The sequence below is a fragment of the Harpegnathos saltator genome, unplaced genomic scaffold (assembly GCF_003227715.2).
Source record: "Harpegnathos saltator strain DR-91 unplaced genomic scaffold, Hsal_v8.6 scaffold434, whole genome shotgun sequence".
NCBI classification, from domain to species: domain Eukaryota; kingdom Metazoa; phylum Arthropoda; class Insecta; order Hymenoptera; family Formicidae; genus Harpegnathos; species Harpegnathos saltator.
Window position 1 is genome coordinate 618,408 of NW_020230244.1, and position 22,387 is coordinate 640,794.

Below are 22,387 nucleotides of genomic sequence, written 5' to 3' on the forward strand. Positions count from 1 at the left end.
GGCTCGGCGGGAGAGCAACGTGTGCCCTCTCGGTAAGCCGAGACGTCGCGCGCCCGTCGAAAAATACGCTCGTTAACTCGTTACTCGTCCGAGAAAAAGAGAGAGAGCGAGGGCGAGAGACAGGTCGGTAATTTTATCGGGATCGCCCGACGTTTTATAACGATGCAACTTTGCTTCCCAATGCATCCGCTAGTACGGAGTAGCGGCGGAATTCACGATGCAAATGCCACATTAAAGGGCAGAAAAAAGGCGGCGAGCCGCACCGGCGAACATACGACCGCGCGAGACAAGCGCGTATTTTTACATAACCGGCGAATATATTTGTTGCCTCACATTGCGATGATTAATTTTGTTGGCGGAATACGGGAATATTTAATAGGACCGAGTCCGTACGTTATCATTATAGCGGCATTGTCGAGCAACTGGACGCGCATACACAAACTGCTCGGAGGAACGCTCGCTCCGAAAAATACACAAGTTCAAAGACACGAAAATTGCGTAATCCGTGCATCCGGTTTCTCGAGAAGCAAGAAGAGAAAGAGAGAAATGGCAAGCGCCGACACCGATATCATTATATCTCGCTCAGATGTTTCTCGAGATAATTTTACGACCCTGTGAATCTCTCTTTCTTCCCGCTCCCCCGCTTTCTCTTTCTCTCATTCAGTCCTTCTCAATCAGAAGTTCGTATATACAAAGTACTAAGATAAGCTTCGTCGGCGACGAGTCGATGATTAAAATTAATACAAAACCGCGGTATTTTTGCTCGATCTGCGATGCATGTCTAGCGAGCGAACTAAATATATCATCGCGGCGACGTTACACCACGGTATGCAATATTTAATGTATCCGTGAACAACCGACTTAATTGACAACTGAGATTTCTTCTGAGGCGCCTCCCTCCGAGTCTATTCCGAGATCAAAATGGATGAATTCGCGTTCAAAGCACGACGGTGTCGCGACATTGTCACGACCGTCAGGCTTCCGCGTCTGTACACACGTGGGTGGCTGTGGCTGAATGTCTATGTAAGTTTACGTGTGTGTATGTGTGCGTATATACGACACACGAACGAAATCGTGTCCGATTTCATCGCGAAGACGTAACGAGAACGTGACCGTGCCTCGGTGATGCTGCCTTTTTGTGCAATGAGTGAAATCGACCACGCGACTTACACCCCGATGACGTGAGATCAGTCCGGAGTTTCTCGGAGTTCCGCGAGAAACCGATTTGCGAGACGAAGCTTCGCGCGCGCGCGCGCGCGCATATGTGTGCACACTGCGTCAACCGACACGAGCGAGAACGAAAAGTCGAAAACGTACAATCCGATAAAATGACGTTCGTATGTCGGATACGCCGGAGGCAAATCTGTCAGCGGCAATCGCGGTGGTCGGAGAGGAGAGCTTCTCGAGGCACAAAGCGGCATTGTCGAGTATCGTCTCTTCGGCTGGAAATTGTACTTTTCTAATCACAGCTCTGTGACTTCGCGTACGAACTTACTTCATTTCACGCTCGAAATAAACAAGACAAGCCCCGTACTTTTCTCTCCTTTCCGATCCCTTCCATCTCTTTATATTTCGGGTATATTTCAGCCTCAATTCAGAGCTCTGCGAATATAAGTCGTATTACATATATAATCCAAATACACGTGTGTCTCATTATTGGACACTTTTGTCATAATTAAGGATAAAGCCATACCGAGGAGCAGTTCCGGTGCGTCCAAAGTTGCCTCGTATATCCTTGGTTCTCACCCTTCGACAGCAACAACAAAAGTTGCTCGGCCGTAATCCCTAATCATCCTTAGGGACTTTAATCCCTGAACAAGAATCTCGTTGTCTAACTTAGCAGTTTAACCGGCGAACGCGTAATAATTCTGTTTATTTCTCGTGCTCTCTCCCTCTCTCTCTCTCTCTCTCTCTCTCTCTCTCTCATTATTCATTATCGGGAGAAACAGCAGCGGTCTGACGAAAGTTTCGTAAAACTGCAGCAGCATTTGGTTGTGAGCGTCTCGCCGAGGGGGGAGGAGGAGGGGAGGGAGAAGAAAAAAGCGGTACCGCTCGCTTACTCACGTCATACAATTTTCCCCTCTCTCCGAATACCGTCATCGACATCCGGAGGAAGAGGCGCCTCTCGCGCGGCCACTGCTATATATTACGCCGTGTCGTACACGTCACGCACACTTTGAAGCATATCGTGAGAGAAGGAAAGGAAAGGAAAGGAAAGGAGAGGCCACAACGGGCACGCGTCTCTCTCTCAGCTGGGCACAGTGAGTCGCGCGTACCCGTAGTGAGAGTACCGGAGTCGATCGGCAGAAGCGCACTCGAGACTCTTCGTACATCAGGACATCGCTGCTGTTGCCGTTGCAGTTTGCACCGCGCGTTGTCCTCTCGCGAAAGCCTCGATCGATACACCTCTCTCTCTCTCTCTCTCTCTCTCTCGCTCGTTCTCTCTCTCTCTCTCTCTCTCTCTCTCTCTCTCTCTCTCTCTCCCGCTCTGCCTGCCTGCCTGCCCTCACGGACTCCGAGATCAAACGACGCGATCTTGAACGGCGACCCGAGCAGCCCAGGGTTTCAGTATGACTCTGGCAATCAAGGTGAGTGACGAACGTGCGCAACAGGTTGATGCACTCTCACGCGCTACGCATCTCTGCCTGTATCCATGTATATATCTTTGTGTCTGTGCATGTATATATATATGTACGTATGTATGTATATATATGTATATGTATATGTATATATGTATATATATGTGTGTGTGTATATATATACACACACGCGGTCGGTGATTTAAAGTTCTTGGGGAGGAAGGTGGGAAAGCACCCTTGAGGGAGGCCTGCGCGCACGAGCGAGAGCGAGAGCGAGAGCGAGAGCGAGAGCGAGAGCGAGAGCGAGAGAGAGAGAGAGAGAGAGAGAGAAGCCAACGTTTAGGATCGCGGTTGTTTCGGTATGCCGGCAAAATTCCCGCCGCGATAGTAACCCGCTGCGATCCGCTCCGGGAAGATTGTTCATCGGGGCGTTTAAGGTGGAGGCGGGCGCAGCGCGAGTCACCTGTGACCCTGCCTCGGCGAAGCCGCCCCACGTCGTAGATCCGTGCACTAACAGAACGTTTGAAGAACACGCGGGGAAAGGAGAAGGACTCTTTTTCTGTCGTATGATTTATTTCCGTACGATTTATTTTTATCGAGGGACCGCCCGGCTACGGACGAACAAATTCGCGTCGGGATACGCGTCATTTTGCATAATTGTGCATTCACCGGTTGCTGCGGAGTTGCGTCGAAAATGGCGCGGTTTCTCACGGCGATGCTCCTCTGTTCGCGCTCACGTTCGATAATCCGCCATAGAGATAAGCGGGGGAATTATGTTGCGAGCGCAGCTAAATATGCGCTGTTTAACTTCGCGGGAAACGATCCGGTGACGGGACAAAGAAAAAGCCGCGTGTCGCGAGTGCAACTCGCTGCTATGATTTTAACCGTAATTTATTTAATTGCGCGCGGACCTCACAGTTGCGCGCGTGCGTGTCCCGAGAATAATTAATTTTTGAAACTTGCGTTTAGCTCTCGGCTACCCGCTCGCTCGCTCGCTTGCTCGCTCACTCATTCACTCACACATTCAAACGTTCCTCCGCGCGTGCACGAAGCAAATATTGGAAGCCAATAAAGATATAATTTACACGCTGCATTGCTGAGTTTGGAATTATAAACATTGTTTCGCGCGTGCTCGTGAAGGATCAGATTAATGCGCTATTAGATTACGCCAATAACGTTTCGTTGTTGCACGCTTTTGCACCGGCTAAACGCTCGTGTGATGCAAAATAATTGCGCCTTGCGGCGAGAAAACATCGCAGAGTTCGCTCGAAAGTGATATACTCCGAAATTGCATCCGTTTATAGAACGTAACAGTTACTCGCGCCGCGCGAATTTACGTGTGTGTGTGTGTGTGTAATGCAAAAATAGTCTGACATGCATCAGACAATGAAAAAACCTCGAGATCTTGGTGCCGTTAACGAAACGCACGTATCCGTCATTAAGTATTCTTATTGGATCGGATCCGATACGTAACAAAGTAGCAGTTATATCAGAATTAAATTAAAGCGCTTCGCAATTGGACGTATCCGTCGTTGAGACCGCAGACGACCTACAAAGAATATAACGAGTTTGGAATAAACGCGCGTTCAACATTTACTTCGTTGTAAGCAAGATAGAAAATCGTTCCGTGGCATCGTTCGCGAAAGATTTCTCTGATACGCGAGAAATTGCCAAAAATTTTATCATCTCGAGATAAAACGCGCGATTCGAGCCAGGTCACCTTCATTGTCGCGAGTACGACCGTCGCATCACGTAAGAACATTACGTAATACCGAGACGCACTCGCTCCGGCGAGAAGCTCGGCTTGGAGCCAGGTATAAAATATTATGAACGCGGAACGCGAATTTTCCGGTGATAAAATCGAATTATCGAATTTCCGCACGTAGAGCGATCGCGCGATCGCACGCGCACACACATCGCGATTGAAACACGGACTTATCGGCAATGCGATAACATTATAATTCATACGTATCGCAATCGTACACTTATGCAAAAGGTGTGGAAACGTCGCCCGAGCGGAATAACAATCGCGAAGGTTGTCGAACGATCTCGCAATGTCGCAAAGTTTGCGTTCGCACGAGCGGCGATGAAGATAAACTCGAGCTGTCGATGCTACGAAAATTATTTGAATTCGAAAGGTACGAAATTCAATTTAAGAAAAATTAAGTTTAGAAACATCATCTTCAGCGAAATAAAATATAGTAAGTAAATATAAAAGCGGAATATAAAAAATGTATATTCGGCGTTATTAAAATATTTTATAGCCGTTGCGTTTCATATCGCGAATCCGACAGTTTTATGAGAACAGCGCAATATAAATATTCCGAGTCGCGAGTCTCGATAATCGAGTTCGCTCGATAATCGTCGATCAACGATTTGCTGTTAATTTCATTGTGATAATTTGATCGAGCTCCGCGCGAATTTGTATTCATGGAACGGGATGTCGTTTATCGGAGGTGTTATTCATCGATAACGCCATAACGTATCAAAATACGAAGACACGTCTGGCCGGTGCGACGACCCTGCTAATATATCTCGATTATCGTTAAGCAACTGTAAATTAGTTTGATAACCATAAATTAATACGACTGCAATAATACCGCATCGGCGGCAGGAAGGGGGGGGGCGGCGAGGCAGCAGCGGCGTCGGCGGCAGTGGCGTTAAATTATTATTTATCGAACGCCACACCGATATCGGGCGTACGTAACTTACAGGACGGTATTCCGCGAGATATATCTCGGTTACCACTCACCGACAGAGCCCCCGGAACGGTAACTACAGATTAATTTTATAGCCGCAAATGCAGCGCGCAGACGTGACGATACGACGCGACGCGACGCGACGCGGCGGGATGCGAATAAATCACCGAGTCGAAGCCGGAGAGAAAGTGCGACGTGCGTGAGCACGCTCGCGAGCACACAAGCCGATAACTGCGCGTAATTATTGTTGCATACGGGCGGCAATGAACGTAATTAATACTATACTAATACTGCGGTTTCGCGGCACGTCGTATGCTTACAGCGCATTATCGGTCGCATTGAATACGAAGCGTAATTAACGGCCCGTATGCGGATCGGATATGTATAAACGGGAAAGAGATAAATAGAGAGAGAGAGAGAGAGAGAGAGAGAGAGAGAGAGAGAGAGAGAGAGAGAGAGAGAGAGAGAGAGAGAGAGAGAGAGACAGACACAGAGAGAGGCTGCGCACATATATATGTGTGCGTGTGTGTGTGTATACACGCGTAGGCGCGATGCGATGCACTCGTTACTCGCAACTCCAAACATTCCGGCGCATTATATAAGCGGCGGTGCGAAGCGGCTATCGCGGGAGCGACGTGCCGACGATAAAATCTATATCGCCGCCAATTTGCCATTCAGGACGGGCAATAATTCTTATAATTCACAGCGGTCCGCGCGGAAGTAAGCGGTTTTGCGCGGCCCGTGCCCGCATCGAATCCACAAATCACTCCCGGCCGCGTATATGCGCGTCTAAGCGCGGCTCGCCGTGATTTACGGAGCCGTCGCGATTATTAGGATTCTGCCACAAAAGTCGAAATTCGAGATGCTGGGCCTCCGCCGGGAAATCAGACGTACCGCCGCGCGGCGCGAACTAAGCGGCGGCGCGCGAGCGGTTTGAGACGCGGGGCGTAATTACGGTCGTGATTAAACTGCATTTGGGTCGCGAGCTCTCCTTGTTAATGCGCGCGCCGCGTTATTTTATACATCGTCAGGACGGCAAGCTCTCGAGTTAATTTCTACGAATGATCCATCTTTAATGTTTTATTCATATGCATATATGTGTGTGCTATAAAAAGAACACGTCGAGACTGGTCATAATTAAAAATGAATCTCTTTATTTAAATTGTTCGGTGGAAATGCCAGCGTCTTCTCTGTGAGGCCAATAATGAGAAATCTATTATTCGTGAATGTCACGCGCGCATTAATCCCGCAATAGCCATTGCTGTTATAAAAACGGCATCGAGCATAAAGAATCGCCATAAAGTCGGCTACGTGTGTAGACGTGGGAGTCTGACGAACGCGAGAAAGATGGTCGAACGAATATGCGGCTGAGAGGTTACAACGAAATCCAGGCCGGAGAAAGCAGTGAAAGGGTGGCGAGATTAAAATTCAAATTATCCCACGCGCGTGCTGGAAGAAAAAACCGAGGAGAAAAAGAAAGAACAGAGGCGCGGTGTAAGCGGCGCGACGGGTGAATCATACATACGTTCCCGATTGCGGTGCGAGCGGTTTCAGCTCCAAACGGGTTTAGTCGCGAGACGATATGCAAAAGAGGGCGACGACGAGGACGTCGATCGGGGCACGAATAGATATCACAAAGGATGTCAAAGGAATCCAATAAACAGCGCGCGAAGGTATTTCGATTGCCTCGAGAGACTCGGGTGTATTACGACCTCGTGATAATCTAGAAATACGTTCCTACATGGAAAAGCTATCGCGTCCGGTAATCAACGCGTTTCCATTAAAAGCGTTCGATTAACGTCGCCGTCGTAGTCGTCGCCTAGTCGTCGCGTAGTCGTCGTTATCCTCGTCGTGGTCGTCATCACTTACGCAGAGCGACACGGCGAGCGCGAGCGAGGGCTTACGCACGCACTATATTTTTTTGATTGGCGCAAATTCAAAGAGCCAATTGACCCAGATCTCTCTTCGGAGGCATGAAAACTATCACGAACCAGCCGGCCGGCGGTACCATCGGGCGGATGTGTATTTCGTTCGCGATATAAAACTGTTTGAAACAGCTAGAGGAAGATATCACAATATATATCCTTTTTCAAAAAAAAAAAAGTCTGTGCACCACCTGGTGCGGGGTATCCGATGTGTCAACAATTTCATGATTAACACTCGACCCTCGACACTCGGCGATCATAATAACGCTCATATAATGCTCATATAATGGGCGCGCGTTATGACCGCTCGCGTGTCAAGTATCTAAATTCTCTCGATCTCGCCGCTGAACTCGATCAGACCAGCGGACACGAGTCGAAACGTACAGTCCACCTACTGGTAGTAGTCACTCATCGGGCGAGATAATTCGCCATCAAAATATAATGGCACTTCGCAAAATATAATGGCAATTAGCGCTCGTTAATTTTCCGAGACGCAAGAATCCGGTCTGATAAGGCGGACGCTTTATCGCTTATCGGCATAGAACGACACGCGCGTTCCACGGTCGGAAAAGTGCGGCGAGGAGAAAATTCACTTGCCAAATTAGAGGCGGTCCGGGCGCACGTGCGAGCTTATTAAAAAGAGGAAACTGCGTGCGCGCGCGAGAAAGACAGAGAGAGAGAGAGAGAGAGAGAGAGAGAGAGAGAGTCGGAGGCGGCGAACCGGTGGTGGCGCGGGTGGGTCGCACGGGGCGACGAGACGATGGAGGTAATTTAAAAGCGGCGACCTTAGTTAAGCCACGGCGACAGCGATGACGACGACGATGTATGCGACGGTGCAACGAGATGTACCGGCGTGTCGCGGAGAAGGGCGGCGGGCGCGTGGGGCAGGAAAGGGATCGCGGAGGGGCGGGGGAGGTAGAGGACTCGGGCGAGAGCGGCGAAGGAAGCGGGCTAGCAAACAGAGATTGGAGCTACTCGCATACCGCCGTCGTAGTATAGCACTGCGTGGTTGCTGCTTGTTTAGCTATGTTAGCTTTGGCGTGCCTAGCCGGGCCGCCCGCAGGCCAGTCCTTCCTTATCCGCTTTCGTTACCGCATGACAGACGTGCTTCCGCCCTTATTGTCGGGTGGCCGCGCAGCTAATTTCACCTGATGCAGTGTCTATCTACATGCGCACACGCGTGTAGATACATGTAACAGCGACAGCGACGACGACGACGACGACGACGACGACAACGACGAGGATGTCGTTTCCGTGACCGCACGGGGAACCCATTTACCGTAATACTTGCAGATGGTATAATCACGTTAAGCAGCGTCGTCGACGCTGTGTATCGCAGCGGCTTTCGTAATTAATAAGTTTAGCACGCGCTGTCCGTGCGCGCGCAGTTCGCCGAGCTCGCGTAAAAAGACCTCATCAGTCGCTCTCCCCCTCAGTCCTCTCGGGCTTTCCTTATATGCGCCCTCCCGCCGTTGCTCCCGCTCTTACGAAAACGAATGCGATGGAACAACAAGGTCCAAGGAGGGAGCACCGTCATGACCATTCTCTCATCGCGCGAGCGCGAGCGAGGGCGTGAGCTCGCCGGGAAAAGCGCAATTCGCTGCTGCAACGGCGCGCGCGCGCGCGCGCTAATAATCGCCGGTGCAGCCGGCTATTATTACAGTCCGCGCATTTGCATACACGCGTACAATTGTGTTGCAGGTCCTGTATCTCGTCCTAGGCTGCGCCCTGCTCGCCGCGGCCATGCCGGCCGAGCCCGACGTGGAACAAACCGGCAGATCGCGCGTCTCCGACGAACAACTGAACATGGCCCTGAGCGACAAGCGTTACTTGGCCAGACAGCTCAAGTGCGCCCTGGGAGAGGCGCCGTGCGACCCGGTCGGGCGTCGTCTGAAAAGTACGCCCTCCGGATCCAACCGCCGCGAATCGATCACCTGCTCTCTCGCCGCGATTTATCCCACGAGCGAGACTTAAAATAAGATTCTAATCCTCTTTGCCGGGCGAGTCAACGAACTCGCGTCGAAAGTCGATCGATTTTTGTGTGTTTTCCTTTTTTTTCTCTCTTTAGCACCGTCGAGTCGAACCGCAACGCGGCGGCGGTGAAGCAACCGGGCGGCGGGGGTCGGAAAATAGGGCGCTGCTCTCTTGACGTTCTTGCGAATTAATATCCGCGAATCAATATCCGAAGAGTAATTATTGCCCGCCGTTGGAGTCGATATCCTAGGAGCTCAATCGTTTTCCTCCGTCGATCGGTCTTCTTTTTTATCTTCTTATCGCGCGCTACTGCCCTATGAAGAATCAACGTCGGCTCACGGAGGTTACGAAGGTTACCCCGCGAATATATTCGCGGGAACGTTAAATGTCGAGCGTATCATTATATGACCGCGGTAGTATTATACCTGAGTTTCGAGGAGAGTCGTGCGCGAACTTTACACACACCGCGTAAAACCGGGCTCCGAAAATAGCAGCCGAATATTCCACGTCGTTATTTTATCCAGGTTTAGCGCCGCTGGTTCTGAGAGGCTCCTGCCCGCAATGCAGCAACGAGGAGACACGTCAGATCAAGAAGGTCCTTTCTCACATTCAGCGATCCTTCCCGAAGGAGTGGAACAGGATAGTGCAACAATACGCCGGAGTTCCGTAAGCGAGATGTGATATAAGCGAACCGACCACGACGGGGCTGGATGTACAAAGTGTAGTAACAGAATACGAGGACACACATAATGGATGTCATCTACGAGCGTATAACACCGATCACACTCGTTCACTCGATATTATCGTTAACGACCGCACGGAGGGGCGTGGCGCAGCCCAAGGAGACGGATATTTAAATTGTGTCGCATGCACACACGTCGCGTACAAATCGTGGAAATCTGTCCTTTTGGCGCGTAGCATCAAATTATCGATGCCGCTCTCTCACGTCGCATAGCGTTGAATTATACATCTGTTGAAAAAATATATTCTATTACTTTAATAAACATTTTATTCTCGTATCGCGTCAAAGTAACGTCATCCCCCAAAATAATTTCCCCTACTGTAAATAGATTTTATAAACATTCGGGCAAATGATTAACGACTCGCCTATAATAAGGGACCGGCTATATAACGCTAACGCTCGTTCTATATAATTAGCACTGACTCGCTATAACTTTGCTATAATTCTTCATTGTCATCGGCTTACTTCGCGACGATTATATGTGAGTATACTTATGTGTGTGTGCGTTTCCCTATTAATAAATATAATAGATTATTAGAGGAATATGAGTTTCCTCGCCGAGATAAGTCCGTGAAAAATCTCGCAGAGATAATATGAACGAATCATGGGGTAGAAAACGGTGCCGTCATATGAGCGCGATGTTGCAAACGAGAGCAGAGTGAAAAAGAAAGACAGACAGAGAGAGAGAGAGAGAGAGAGAGAGAGAGAGAGAGAGAGAAGAAGAAGGGGAAAGAGAAAGAGAGGAAGAAAAAGAATAGTACGCAAAAAGTAATAAGCCCGTATCTTATATTTTTGCCGGTGTTTCTCGCCTAAATTCCAATCTCAGGCCGACTGCATTATATATCGCAGCTGAATTATTTCGCGACGGAAAATCGATGTTACCATCGATAAAGCGTTTCATCGCGCGAACCGAACTTGTCAAAGAGTCGACTGTATAAAAAGCTTTGAATGAAACATTGTAAATCTCCATTAGACTCTTGACAGAACATATTATCTTGGAAGCTTAATATGAAAATAATAGAAAAGAACAGCGAATGTGTCAGCAAGGGCAAGGTAAGGAAGACAGTGAACATGTTATACGCTGCTCTCTCTCTCTCTCTCTCTCTGACTCTGGCTTGTAAAAGAGGTATAATTCTGGGAACGAATGTCCCTAAAGATTTAACTCAAATAAGGTCAAGTACCTTACTAAAGCTGGCTTCTGACAAAAGGCTAATGCTACGGATTTGACCTTAGATAAATAGTAGAAATAACAGTTATAATGGATCGATGTAAGTCTAAATAACCTTTTAGGGTCTATCCCCCCTCCTTTCGGTTAACTACTCTTGCTACTGCCACTTTTGCAATCTCTGAGAGAAAATGAAGAAGACAGAGAGAGCTGCCGTAGAAATATCTCGGTTCACCGCGCGCACAATTATCTTTGAACTGCGAGATTTCAATATCAGAACATACGTCGCGAGAGTTTCCATCCCCAAATAACGCTCGCACGTTTCCATCAAAATAACGTTCGCGCGTCGTTCGTCCCATCGTGACTTCCCCATCGTTTCTCGTCGCTCCGCGACGTTTCGAACTTTGGCTCTCTAGCCACAGCCGCATCGACTGTAACAACACGCCACAGGTTACAACTCACACGCATAAATACGCGCGCGCGCGCGCTCGTTACGCGTTCTACATTAAAACGTGACTCGCATGCGCGATGTATATAATGCCGATTAGGGTTATTGACATTAAATCTGCACGTGATCCGTGAGAACGAGCGGCGTTACACGCGCCATTATTCGAGGCTTATAAGTAGTATCCGGGGTACTCGCAAGAGGGTCGGCGAATGTTTGACCAGCTTTATCGAGTATTAATGACGATCAACAAGTTGCTAATTTATTTCGCACATAATTAACACTATATCTCGCGGCACTATTCAGTCGCCGTGATTGCGCCCTGATTCGGATTTCACTGCCCTTGCTGTGAATATTAATTCTACTGTGCCTCGGTGTCAAAGCCCTCGTATGCATGCTAATTTAAGTTTGCCCTGTATATCTGTGCGCTGCGCGAGAACAGGTTAGTAATTAAACTTCGTAAACACTGATAAAAGTGCGCGAGTAGTGCTGCAACGATATCGTCGCATTGCGTACGAAAAGACGTGTCCCAATATTTGCTCCCTCACAGCCGGGGAGCTGTTTGAGGAAACTTTTCAGCCGTCAGTTGACACACGCTTAACTCGCTGCAATAACGTCCGAATAGAGGAGCGCGCGGCAATTGGCCGGCAGCTAGTTACCGCCTAAAGTGATAGCACGTGATGCGGTGGTCGGCTCGACGCAAAAATCGATCTGTTTTTAGGCACCGCGCGAGAGCGCGCATAGTCGCATTGTCGCGCGCGGAACAGCTGCGCGTGTACGCGCGCGCGCGAATTAAAATTGCAGATATTACCGGGCCCGCGTGAACGAGACAGTGACGGACGCGTCCGATTCGAGCATCTGACGTTGTAATCATAAAGTGTCACGTTATTTTCACGACACGGAATCGGAAGGTTCGCGGAGCGCACAGTAGACGCGAACGTACCATTACCGGACCGTTGGCCGAAAAACGTTGTCTTACGGCAAGCGCGAATATTCCCTCGGGGCTGCCGATATTTTTTTTTTTCATCGACGACGCGCGGCCATTTTTCCTCAAGGCGAGTTCCCTTGGATTTTTATCGGCGCAACTAAAACACGTGTCTCGATCGCTGCAGAAATCATGACGAGAACGGCAGACGAAGAGGCGCGAGCGCGATGCACGAAAGTGCACGTTGTCCCGAGGCGACTGTAACAACGGCAGACAAATCTATCGCATCACCTCGCGAGTTGCGAATCTTTCAACGACACTCGCACGTCCTCGTCTGACTATTTATCGACCACGTGTACCCAGCCCATTCCGAACCGGTTTCCGATGATGTTTCCACGGGAAAAGCGAAGATCCCGACAATTCGGGAAATCCGATTTGCCACTCCGTCTATCCTCGAAAAATTCAAAATTGAAGTCTGCGTAGAAACTGGCGAAGCATGGCGCTGACAATTTCGACACACGAGGTTCGCGTGTACAGTACGTTCCCAAAGTGCGAATTCTGCGCGGAGGGCGCGCCCTCCGATCGAATTTTGCGCGTACGTACGTACGTACGCGCAAAATATCGTACATTCGCCGAGTTATTAAAGAGAGGGAGAAAGTGAGGAGGAAGGAAAAGGGGGGAAAAAATGAGAGATATTGCCGCGGGTCGGATCAATTTTACAAAGCAAATGCAACTCCAGCTAAATCTTGTTCCCTCATTAATTCCGTACTGAAAACTGTACTTCAACGTGATTCTCCGTGGAAACTTAATCGTCGACTGTACTTAGTCGCGGGAATCGGAGAATCGCGGAAAAAGGGGAGCGACGTCCGACGGAATTTCCGCTAGGGAGAAACTTTGGCTCGCGCGAGCTGATCGCGGAATACGCTCGGGCAGCTTACCCGAGTGTTCCCGTAACATCCTGTATAGAGAGCCCGACGGGAAAATTCGACTCACGTAACGCTTGCATTTTGCACCAGTGCAACACGATGCAATTTAAACGACACGTTTCGCAAGATGTAACACGAACTGCGCGCAGTGATTAATCGACCGCGTGTCGACGACCGCCGAAAGAACGGGCCCCGAGTGTTTCCATATCACACGCTCATCTCCGCGCGTGGTCGCGCGGATCAAAATTTCGATCCAACGGCTATTTAATTCCTCGCCGGATAATTAATTCCCCGCCGCCGTCGCCGATTGTGACTCCCGAAGCGCAGAACGAAGTGTCGTCGCTGTCCCCGTCGTCGTCCCAGCCAGTCGACCAGTCGAAGTGGAGGCTTCCACCTCTCGGCAAACATTTGTTCTTCTTGATTGATACGCGATAATACACTTTCATCGGGAGGGACAAATATTGAATTCCGTCGAAGAAACGAGGAGACGGTGTGTTTGCGCATCTCGTGTATATCACGCGGATGATATCGTACGTATGTGTGCCTTTTATGTATTTGCGCACTCATCGTCTACAATTTCATTGCTCATCCGCTATCGAACTTTATTTACACCCTGTCGAGTTTAAAATCCTTGACTCTCCGCCGAGGGAGTAAGAGCCGAGAAAAGCCGGGGAATAAAAATTTCTCTCTCTGTTTCTCTTTCTCTCTTTCTCTCTCTCTCTCTCTTTCCCTCTTTCTTCCCCCCCCTTCCCCTTCTCTTTCGACGCACCGATGCGACCTCGCCGTCTCGGACGCATCCGGTGTGCTTTAATTACTTTTAATTACGATAAATGACCTCTAACAATACCCGCATCCGTAATTAGAATTAAGTTGGAGAAGTAGTGAATATCGGAATTCGTTAAGAGAGCGAATCCGACAGGATGTAAATTCGGTCCAAAGCGTATCCCCACTTTTTTTCATCGAACATTTTAAGAAAATAGGTCGATGACGATGTGACGGCGACGCACGTATTAATATTTTCCGCGAAGCATGAGGAAATGCGAACGACCGACGCGACGGATAACAAGGATCTTGGAGCATGTTTGCACGGGGCTGTCAATTAATTAACGATCAGCCCACTCGTCACCCACTCACACTCACTGCGACGCTCATACACGTACGTGGAAGTAACGCGGCACTTGGCCGTACCTTGCCTCATTTCCGCCGTCGCGCACAGCGAGTTAAGGGTAATGCGGCACCCGTGCGATACGCGTTGCCGCACAAGCGATTTTCCGAAACGACGGTATCACGGCTTCGGGAAACCGGTGTTATATAGCCGTAAGATTATTCCGGTGTCGGGCAGATTCCCGTGGTCGTTCGATCGCGACCTCCGCCTTATAATTCGTTATACGAGCGTGGTAAAACGACCATACCACCCTTCCGCCCGCCCCCGGTTCGCGCCGCCGCCGCCGCCGCCGCCGCCGCCGCCGCCGCCACCGCCACCGCTACCGCTACCACTGCCGGCACCGCCGCCGTTGCAACCGCAAATCCACGACGTCGTTAAAACGACCAGTCTTCAACGTCGCCTGAAAGTTCCCCTGGCGCGGCTCATCCTGGGGGATCATCATTTCCTCCCTTTATCGACCGTCGTACAAAAGGCAACTCGTTTTGCCCGATGGAAAACAGATAAAAAGGCCCGTTCACTCTCTCCGCTCCTCTCTTTAAATATATATATATATATATATATATACACACACACACACACACACACACACACACACACACACACACATACACATACCAACGAGCTACGCGCAAAGTGCTGAGAGGGTCTGGCGAGCCGGGGGTGGGAAAAAACTTCCGACCGAAAGTTTTCAACGAGAAAGAGACTTCGTCGAGCGGCGGAGGACGGGCGAGAGTGATTTCTTTGGTTCGCCGCTCGAACTTCGCATTTTTGCAGCAGCAGCCGCCGCCGCCGTCGCGCCGCGCGGCGGCGGCAGTCGAGTTCCGCTTGCGAACGCCGTTCAAGTGCGGTGATTAATATTTTAAGGCGGCTCCCGCGAGGCAAAGATCGCCGTCCACCCCCGAAGGAATCGTTCGTAAAACATCGACTGTTTGTCCCGCTTATTTCTCCCCGTCGACATCCTTCTGCGAGACTGCGAGACTGTCGTGTCTCGGCCGTTTCCGTTATCGCGAAAGCACCGTTCGATTACGCCGTGGCGCACGTCTCGTTAAATCTTTATCACATTCGTATCTCTCACGCGAGTGAATTCCTCGTATCTCGTGTCTTCCGTCCTGGAATGCCTTCCCCGAATGCTCTCCCGTTCGTTAAGCGGATGAGCGCTCGTTAGTTATTAATATCAATTACTAATCGCGCGTAGCTGACGGCGCTTCGCGTTCTTGAGGCAAGCGCTATTACCTCCAGGAGCGAGTTCTCTTTGTTTCTCTGTGAAATTTCGCTCGACTCCTCCCCCTCCTCTTTCTCATGTCGTGCATCCAAGACCGTCGCGTTAAAGAGGCGCGAGATCGACTGTCGGCTCAGCTGCGGCCGCCATGGGACAGCGCGTGGTGCACGAGAGGCACCCTTTGCTCGTCGCTTTAATTATACGTTTGCAAGGGTGAGCGGGCGCGCCAGGGTCGATGCGAAAACGCGAAACGGGATTACAGTACGCGACGCTAACGGCGCTTAAACACACGAGAGGCATCCCCGCTAGTCGCGCATCCAATATGCCGCCGGCAATTCTTGGCGTTACACAATGCCTGAATGCGAGAACGCGCGCGCGACTCGTGAATGACCTGAGCCTCCACCCTCTCGCTTACCCTCTCACCTTCACCCTCACCTTCTCTCTCTCTCTCTCTCTCTCTCTCTCTCTCTCTCTCTCTCTCTCTCTCTCTCTCTCTCTCTCTCTCTCTCTCTCTGTCTCACCCTCTGTGTCCGTCCGCCCATCTGTCTGTCTCTGTCTCGCTTGCTCAACAAACGCACGCACGATGCATTCCTACCTCGCATACATCGCGCGCGCGCGCGCTACACACCGACCTGCATGCAGGACATTTACGTGGCCCATGCCGACACGTGATGACGGAGAGAGGCGCAAGAGCGAACGGAACGAAGGATGACGGAGAGACAAAAAGAAAAAAAGAAACGAGAGAGAGAGAGAGAGAGAGAGAGGGGAGGAGAATGGAATCCTGGCTCGAAAAGGCTTAATGAAAGTTGCCTGTTGCTCGTACAAATCGTCGCGTCAACGGAGAAAGCCTCCACTCCCCGGTTACGTTGTTCCGGCCTATCGTCAACCCCTTTTGCAGATGCGCGCTTTCATGTGGCGAACTGCCGTTAATGGTACCGCGAGTTTATCCGCTCGTATTAAGTTGAGGACGCTCGTCGTAAAAAATAAAGAGTATGATTAATGGTAATGTTGCAAAAGCAGCGGATACAGAAATTAAAAGCCCGCGTTGCACCAGGAAGCGAGCGAGCGAGAGGGAGAGAGAGAGAGAGAGAGAGAGAGAGAGAGAGAGAGAGAGAGAGGGAGAGAGAGAGAGAGAGAGAGAAGTAGAGTAAAAGAGAAGAAGAGAGTAAAATTTAATATAGGATTTCAACGCGGCTGAAAAACAGGCAAATGCGAAAGCGGAAATGCGTACGCGAGTAAAGCGCGCGCATTGCGTGCGTTCTTTCCAGGTGGACCGCGTGATTATGATGTGCGTGTCGACTCTGGTGAGCCAAAGCGGACAATCCGCGTGTTCTCATCTCGATTCCCGGCGAAAAAGCTGCATTTTCTGTGGCCATGTTTTTATTCGCCCGGCGAATTCGCGCGTACGCGCTAAATCAAACGTGCATTAATTAAAAATTGCGAAGAAGTGACCGTGCGAATGCGCTCGCACGTATGTAGAACACAATTTTAGTGACACAGCGGGATTTAATTACGCGCAGTAACCGAACGTACAGACGTTTCGGTATGCGCGCGTGTGAGCTCTTCTCGTCGGTGAACAGTACCAAACAACGGACGGACGGACAGACGGAAAAATTGCGATTAGTCGTCGTTAAATCGTCGCTGCGCGAGAAACTTTGATTGCTTTTATACGCGACGACTATAATTCGACTGTAATTCGAAATCTGCCACGATCAGCACGCTTAACTTATAATCATCGTTTGTTCTCGAGTTAAATCGCATGTAAGAATGCGCACATATGTATGGGTGTATGTGTGTGCACGTGCGTGAAGCAAGGATCAAAAGCAAAGGATAATACGAAGACACGAGATACTTGATCCGTACTTTAAAAGCAGCCGGAAACGCGCCAATCTCGTAAGGCTTTTCGATTTCTTTGTTCGATGTTAAGCAATGTACCCGCGGAGCAACTTCTGTGCGGTAGTACTTTCTACGTGACTATCGTTTAAGCCAGTTTCTCAGAGAGGGATATCCGTAGTTCGAGTTCCCGACAGCACTAGCCGGGATTTAATGGACTTCAGGAAGTGGGTCATACTTCTAAATAATGCAGTAAACAGAAAGGTGGCTTTGTAGGTACACAATGGAACGAATCGATAGTAAAAAGACGGAAAAGTGAAAAAAAGACAGGAAAAAGAGAGAGAGAGAGAGAGAGAGAGAACATCTGTACGCAGCTATATAGCTCGTGCAAGGCGCATTGTTTAATGAGATTTTGCCGCGTCGCGATCGAAGAGCGCCTATTGTCGCAACATACTAATTATAGCGCTGATATCTCGATATATAATTATACGCATTTTGTAAATACCGAACCATTTCCCGTTGGAAAGAAAGCCGAGCTGTGTGATCCAGATTCGTGTTCACACGCGAATAATTCTCCCAGCTAACGAGCGTGATGTTCTACATTTGATTTCATTTCTGTTTCATTTAATTCCATCGGAAATTAACCAGTTTGCGAGAAAGCGCGGTATCGGATCGTCGAGAAGTTATTTAATATTAGTTAATTTTTGAATCCACCGATACCGCTCCGATGTAATTACCCGAAATCGCTCCTCTCGATATAATTCATATACGGCCACTTAACTATTTATATAATTTATGTAATCAAATATTTACATATCCTGCTTTCAAGATTAAACGCACACACGGCGAAAATACGAAAAATTAAAGTTCTTTCCTTCGACACAAAGCAATTTCAAATTAATGGACTAATGGATTAATGGCGAAAGGATAATACATCGATGAAAAATGAAAAAGAATCTCGTTGCTCCAAGCGTCACACACTGGACAATTATTTCATAGACTATATTATTTCATAGACATATTATTCATAGACTATATTATTTCATAGCATAATCGAGCAAGATCAATTTGGATGAACAATGATTGAAAAATGCAAGATCTACTAGTCGAATAATTGATTTAATAATGTGCTGTGTTATGCAAGCCTAACGCGACGAATATCTCACATTGTTGTACGGAAGGATTAATAAGATATTTGCAATTAACTGCATTATCACGTATTATAATACGTTTAAAATGTTCTACGCAATTAATGCGAGTGGCAAGATAATTATCGAGACTTTTATGATCTTTTGAAGCTGGATTATCAGATCTGACCGCCACAGGGGATTCGAATAATAATGCATTATTTCCTGTATTATTTTAGTGTAATCAAATCTCATCGGCTGAAAAACAACGGCGTGTCCCTTTACAATCGCCGAATGAAAGCCGATGCTCTTCGTTAAATGCGAGCGGATGAATAAAAGCAACTCAAAAGTATCTCTTCGAAGTTTATATCACGAAGAGAAAGATGGACCGACAGCGAGCTATTTGCCCGGCAAAACGCACGAGTTGTTATTATTTCTCGACAATACGCGCGTCGACTCGCGAAATGACATTCTCAACGTTGTATCAGCCGAAGCGTAAATTATATTTCGCGATAGCATCATCGACGCGGCAGAAAATGCACATTTCTCCTATGCAAGCGATATTTGCAAATTGTTAATTACGTTTCGCGTACCTTGCATGCAAAACGGAACAGCGTCGCGTCGCGGGCTTGCATAACAGCGACAAAAAGTCCAAAGCGGGAGGACAAAACCGTCGTAGGAACGCTCCGCGTACTTCGAAAGGGACGCGAAAAAGAAGGATAAAACTGCTATCCGCTCCGCACCGCGCGCGGCCGAATATTTCTGTCGGTACATAGGAAGAGAGGGTAATATGGAAATCGCCGGATTTACCACTTACTCGAATACGCGCGCGCGCGCACACACGTGCATATGGAACGACACGGTCCCAATTTTGTTCCGTCAGCGCAGCGGGGCCGAAATTGGCAAATCTTGGCGGAAGGCAAGAACGTCGAAGTCGCGCAAAAGGAAGCATGTTACACGCGTATAACTAATGGAAAACAGATTCACTTGCATGTTTTCGACGACACATTTGCGACGAAATATTTCTGACAAAAATGCTCGAGAATAACTTTTTGCCAACTCTGGACGCAAGCTGCTGCGCCGTGCGTCGGCGCGCTCAGTCGAGCTATCGCGCGAGAGATCGACGCGAGAGCGTAACAATACGATACGTAGCGCGTCGCTACTTATTTAGTCGAGCGTTTCCGCGAGAGATCGAAGGAGAGCAGAAAGAATAGCCGGCAGCTATATATCCGTAAGAAGAACCGTGCCGTGATTTCGGAGAAAAGAACGTTGGCACATACCACATCTCTCTCTCTCTCTCCCTCTTTGTATTTTATTTCCGCCAGTTTACGTTCTCCTCGCCCCCTCCCCCCCTCGCTCTACTCCTCTATTGCATTCTTTTTCCTTTGTAGCCTTTTTTTCTTTTTGACGAGCGAACGATAGCTCGCGATAGCGATAGCGATAACGCGCGTGGGGTCAGCGAGGTTGGTACTCGGGGTTGGTACCTAGAAATTCCAGACTGCCGTTCTGTTATGAAGGGTGTTACTAAGATGCCCGCGCAATCTTCAGGAACGAAGTTCTCCCGCTCCTCTCCGCGCACCGAAACGAAGGGAGCTCGCTCTTGAAATTAGCTCGAGCACTTTAGCAATATCTCGTGTATGTACATGCCCGTCGTACTGTTACATCCCTCATACGTCTAAAGCACAAGTTCGCACACCCCCGCGCGGCGGCAGCAGTTCGTACGTCGCCGTGCGCGCTCGCCTCGAAATTCCGCGTGCGACGACGTTCGGGATTTGATGGACTTTGAGGGAAACGCGGTGGAGGGTCGGCGCCTCCTCGATAATACGGTAAACACATAAACACAAAGGCGACGACGACGGGGGCCGAAACTCACCCCTTCCTCTTCCCCCCCTCTCTCTCTCTCTCTCTCTCTCTCTGTCTGTCTTCCAACCACCCTCGTGTACACGCGACGCGTCGCTTATGCGCATCTAACACATTCTTTAGCGGTGAGCGCGGCTATGCGCGCTTTCACCCTCCCTGCAGACACATACTATCCACACACAGGAGGCAGGGACGAACGGCCGGGGGTGGTGTTGGCAGTAGCAGCGGGGGGTGGCGCAACACAAACACCAACGCAAACTTCGGGCTTCTGTATGCGTGTCGGGAACTCGCTGCCGGACCTGAGAGGAAGCGAGAAACGGGCGGTCGCGGATGGATAGACGCTAACTGAGAGCGAGACGGAAGTAGACGGAGGGTGAGCGGGCTACGGCGCGGGTGAGAAAGAGCGAGAAATCGAGAGAGAACGACAGACAGAGGGAGAAAGTGAATGAGTGAATGAGAGTGAGAGAGAGGAAGAGAGGAAGAGAGGAGAGAGAGGAGGAAGTGGTAGAGTAGGGTGAGGACGAGACAGAGAGAAGGAGACCGAGAGAGACGGTGTATGTATATATGGCAGATACATAGCACGGCTTGCGGAGGGCACAAGTTAGTGTCTATATACGCGGGAGATCGATAGAGGACAGAATCCCGGGACATCCCCAGCGATCCTGTTCTCTTATTCTTGCAAGAAGCATCCTCAGGGTAGTCCACGGGTCGTGCTGCCGTCGTCGTCGCCGCTAACGCTACCGGCGTCGTCGTCTTCGTCGCCACCGCATGTCCTCGCTTTGCATTAATGTCGTAGACTAAAGGGGCGGCGGGGGAGGAGGGTCGAAAGGAAACCCGAAGAGCCACCGGGGCCTTCGAGGAGTGGAAAGAGATTGGGCTGAAGAAAGACGTACGCGCGCCGACACGCGCTCTCGCTCTCGTGCACACCCCCTCCCCCCTCTCTCTCACTCTCTCTCTCTCTTTCTGCATCCCTCTCTGTATCTCTCCGTCGTCCCGCATGCATTAGTATCCCCTTCGAAAGGGGTTATACGACGTGTACCCTTTCGCACACTACCTGATCATCATCGCGCACACTTTCCACCCCCTTCGCTCGCCTTCGCACCCTCTGCCCGGCGTTATTCGGCCCCGACGACATAGCGATAGCTTCACCAATTACCGACGTCACGCACACGAAACTTCGACTACGGAAAGGATTGATATAACCTTGAGTACTTGGTGTACGTACAAATTACTTAGGGAATTACACCGGGAATCTCGAGATTAACTCGCGGAACTTGACGTCGCATCACCGAAGGTGCGATATTAAACTAGCCCGGCATTCGCCTGAGACCAGAAGCATGTACCTTAAGAGCGTAGCCATCCGCAACGCATACACGTTCAAGCGAATGTTCATTTCATGTAGAAATTGTTGCGTAATGCTCGGGAGTTATTCGATGATATCGCTATTAGTGGTATTGCGGGGAAGCGAGTTGTGCACGAAAACACGATAAACCGCGGAAGTTCGCGCACACCGTAACGACGCTGTGATAATTATACTTTTTTTCTCAGGAACAGAGCGAGAGAGGGGGAGGGACGGCGGAAGGAAAAATGTCGCGCGCAGAGATAAATGTAGTATACACGACGTTTGGGAATTATCGGTGCAAAGTTCGGAGCGGCAGATCGAGTGAATTTTGCAGCAGCACCTTGTGTGTGCACACGCGCGCTCGCGAAAAACGCGGAAGGAGAAAATTACGGTAGCATCAATCATAACAAGCGGAGGAGCCGGGGCCTTTTCTTACGAAGGGTCTCTCCTCTCATTTCATC

General features: G+C 49.6%; 2 protein-coding genes across 4 annotated transcripts in view; one reads left to right on the forward strand and one right to left on the reverse strand.

The window, feature by feature from the left end:
• Nucleotides 1-22,387, reverse strand: part of pygo (pygopus family PHD finger) — a 74,464-nt gene that overhangs the window by 17,378 nt on the left and 34,699 nt on the right.
• On the forward strand, nucleotides 2,133-10,349 carry CSP2 (chemosensory protein 2). Of its 3 annotated transcripts, none has more exons than XM_025301616.1 (3): nucleotides 2,133-2,261; nucleotides 8,905-9,100; nucleotides 9,702-10,349. In XM_025301616.1, exons 2-3 carry the CDS (start codon nucleotides 8,947-8,949, stop codon nucleotides 9,845-9,847), a joined length of 300 nt encoding a protein of 99 aa, XP_025157401.1. In that variant the 5' UTR covers nucleotides 2,133-2,261; nucleotides 8,905-8,946; the 3' UTR covers nucleotides 9,848-10,349. The 3 variants fall into 3 exon arrangements, with proteins under 3 accessions (XP_025157401.1, XP_011154714.1, XP_011154715.1); XM_011156412.3 differs by lacking the exon at nucleotides 2,133-2,261 and adding an exon at nucleotides 2,268-2,588 and having other exon boundaries at nucleotides 9,702-10,338; XM_011156413.3 differs by lacking the exon at nucleotides 2,133-2,261 and adding an exon at nucleotides 3,038-3,143.

Bases quoted from the DNA above. Each gene is read 5' to 3' on its own strand.
- CSP2 (XM_011156412.3), top strand. The intron at 9,101-9,701 runs GTACGCCCTCCG...TATTTTATCCAG, and splicing joins GGTCGGGCGTCGTCTGAAAA to GTTTAGCGCCGCTGGTTCTG.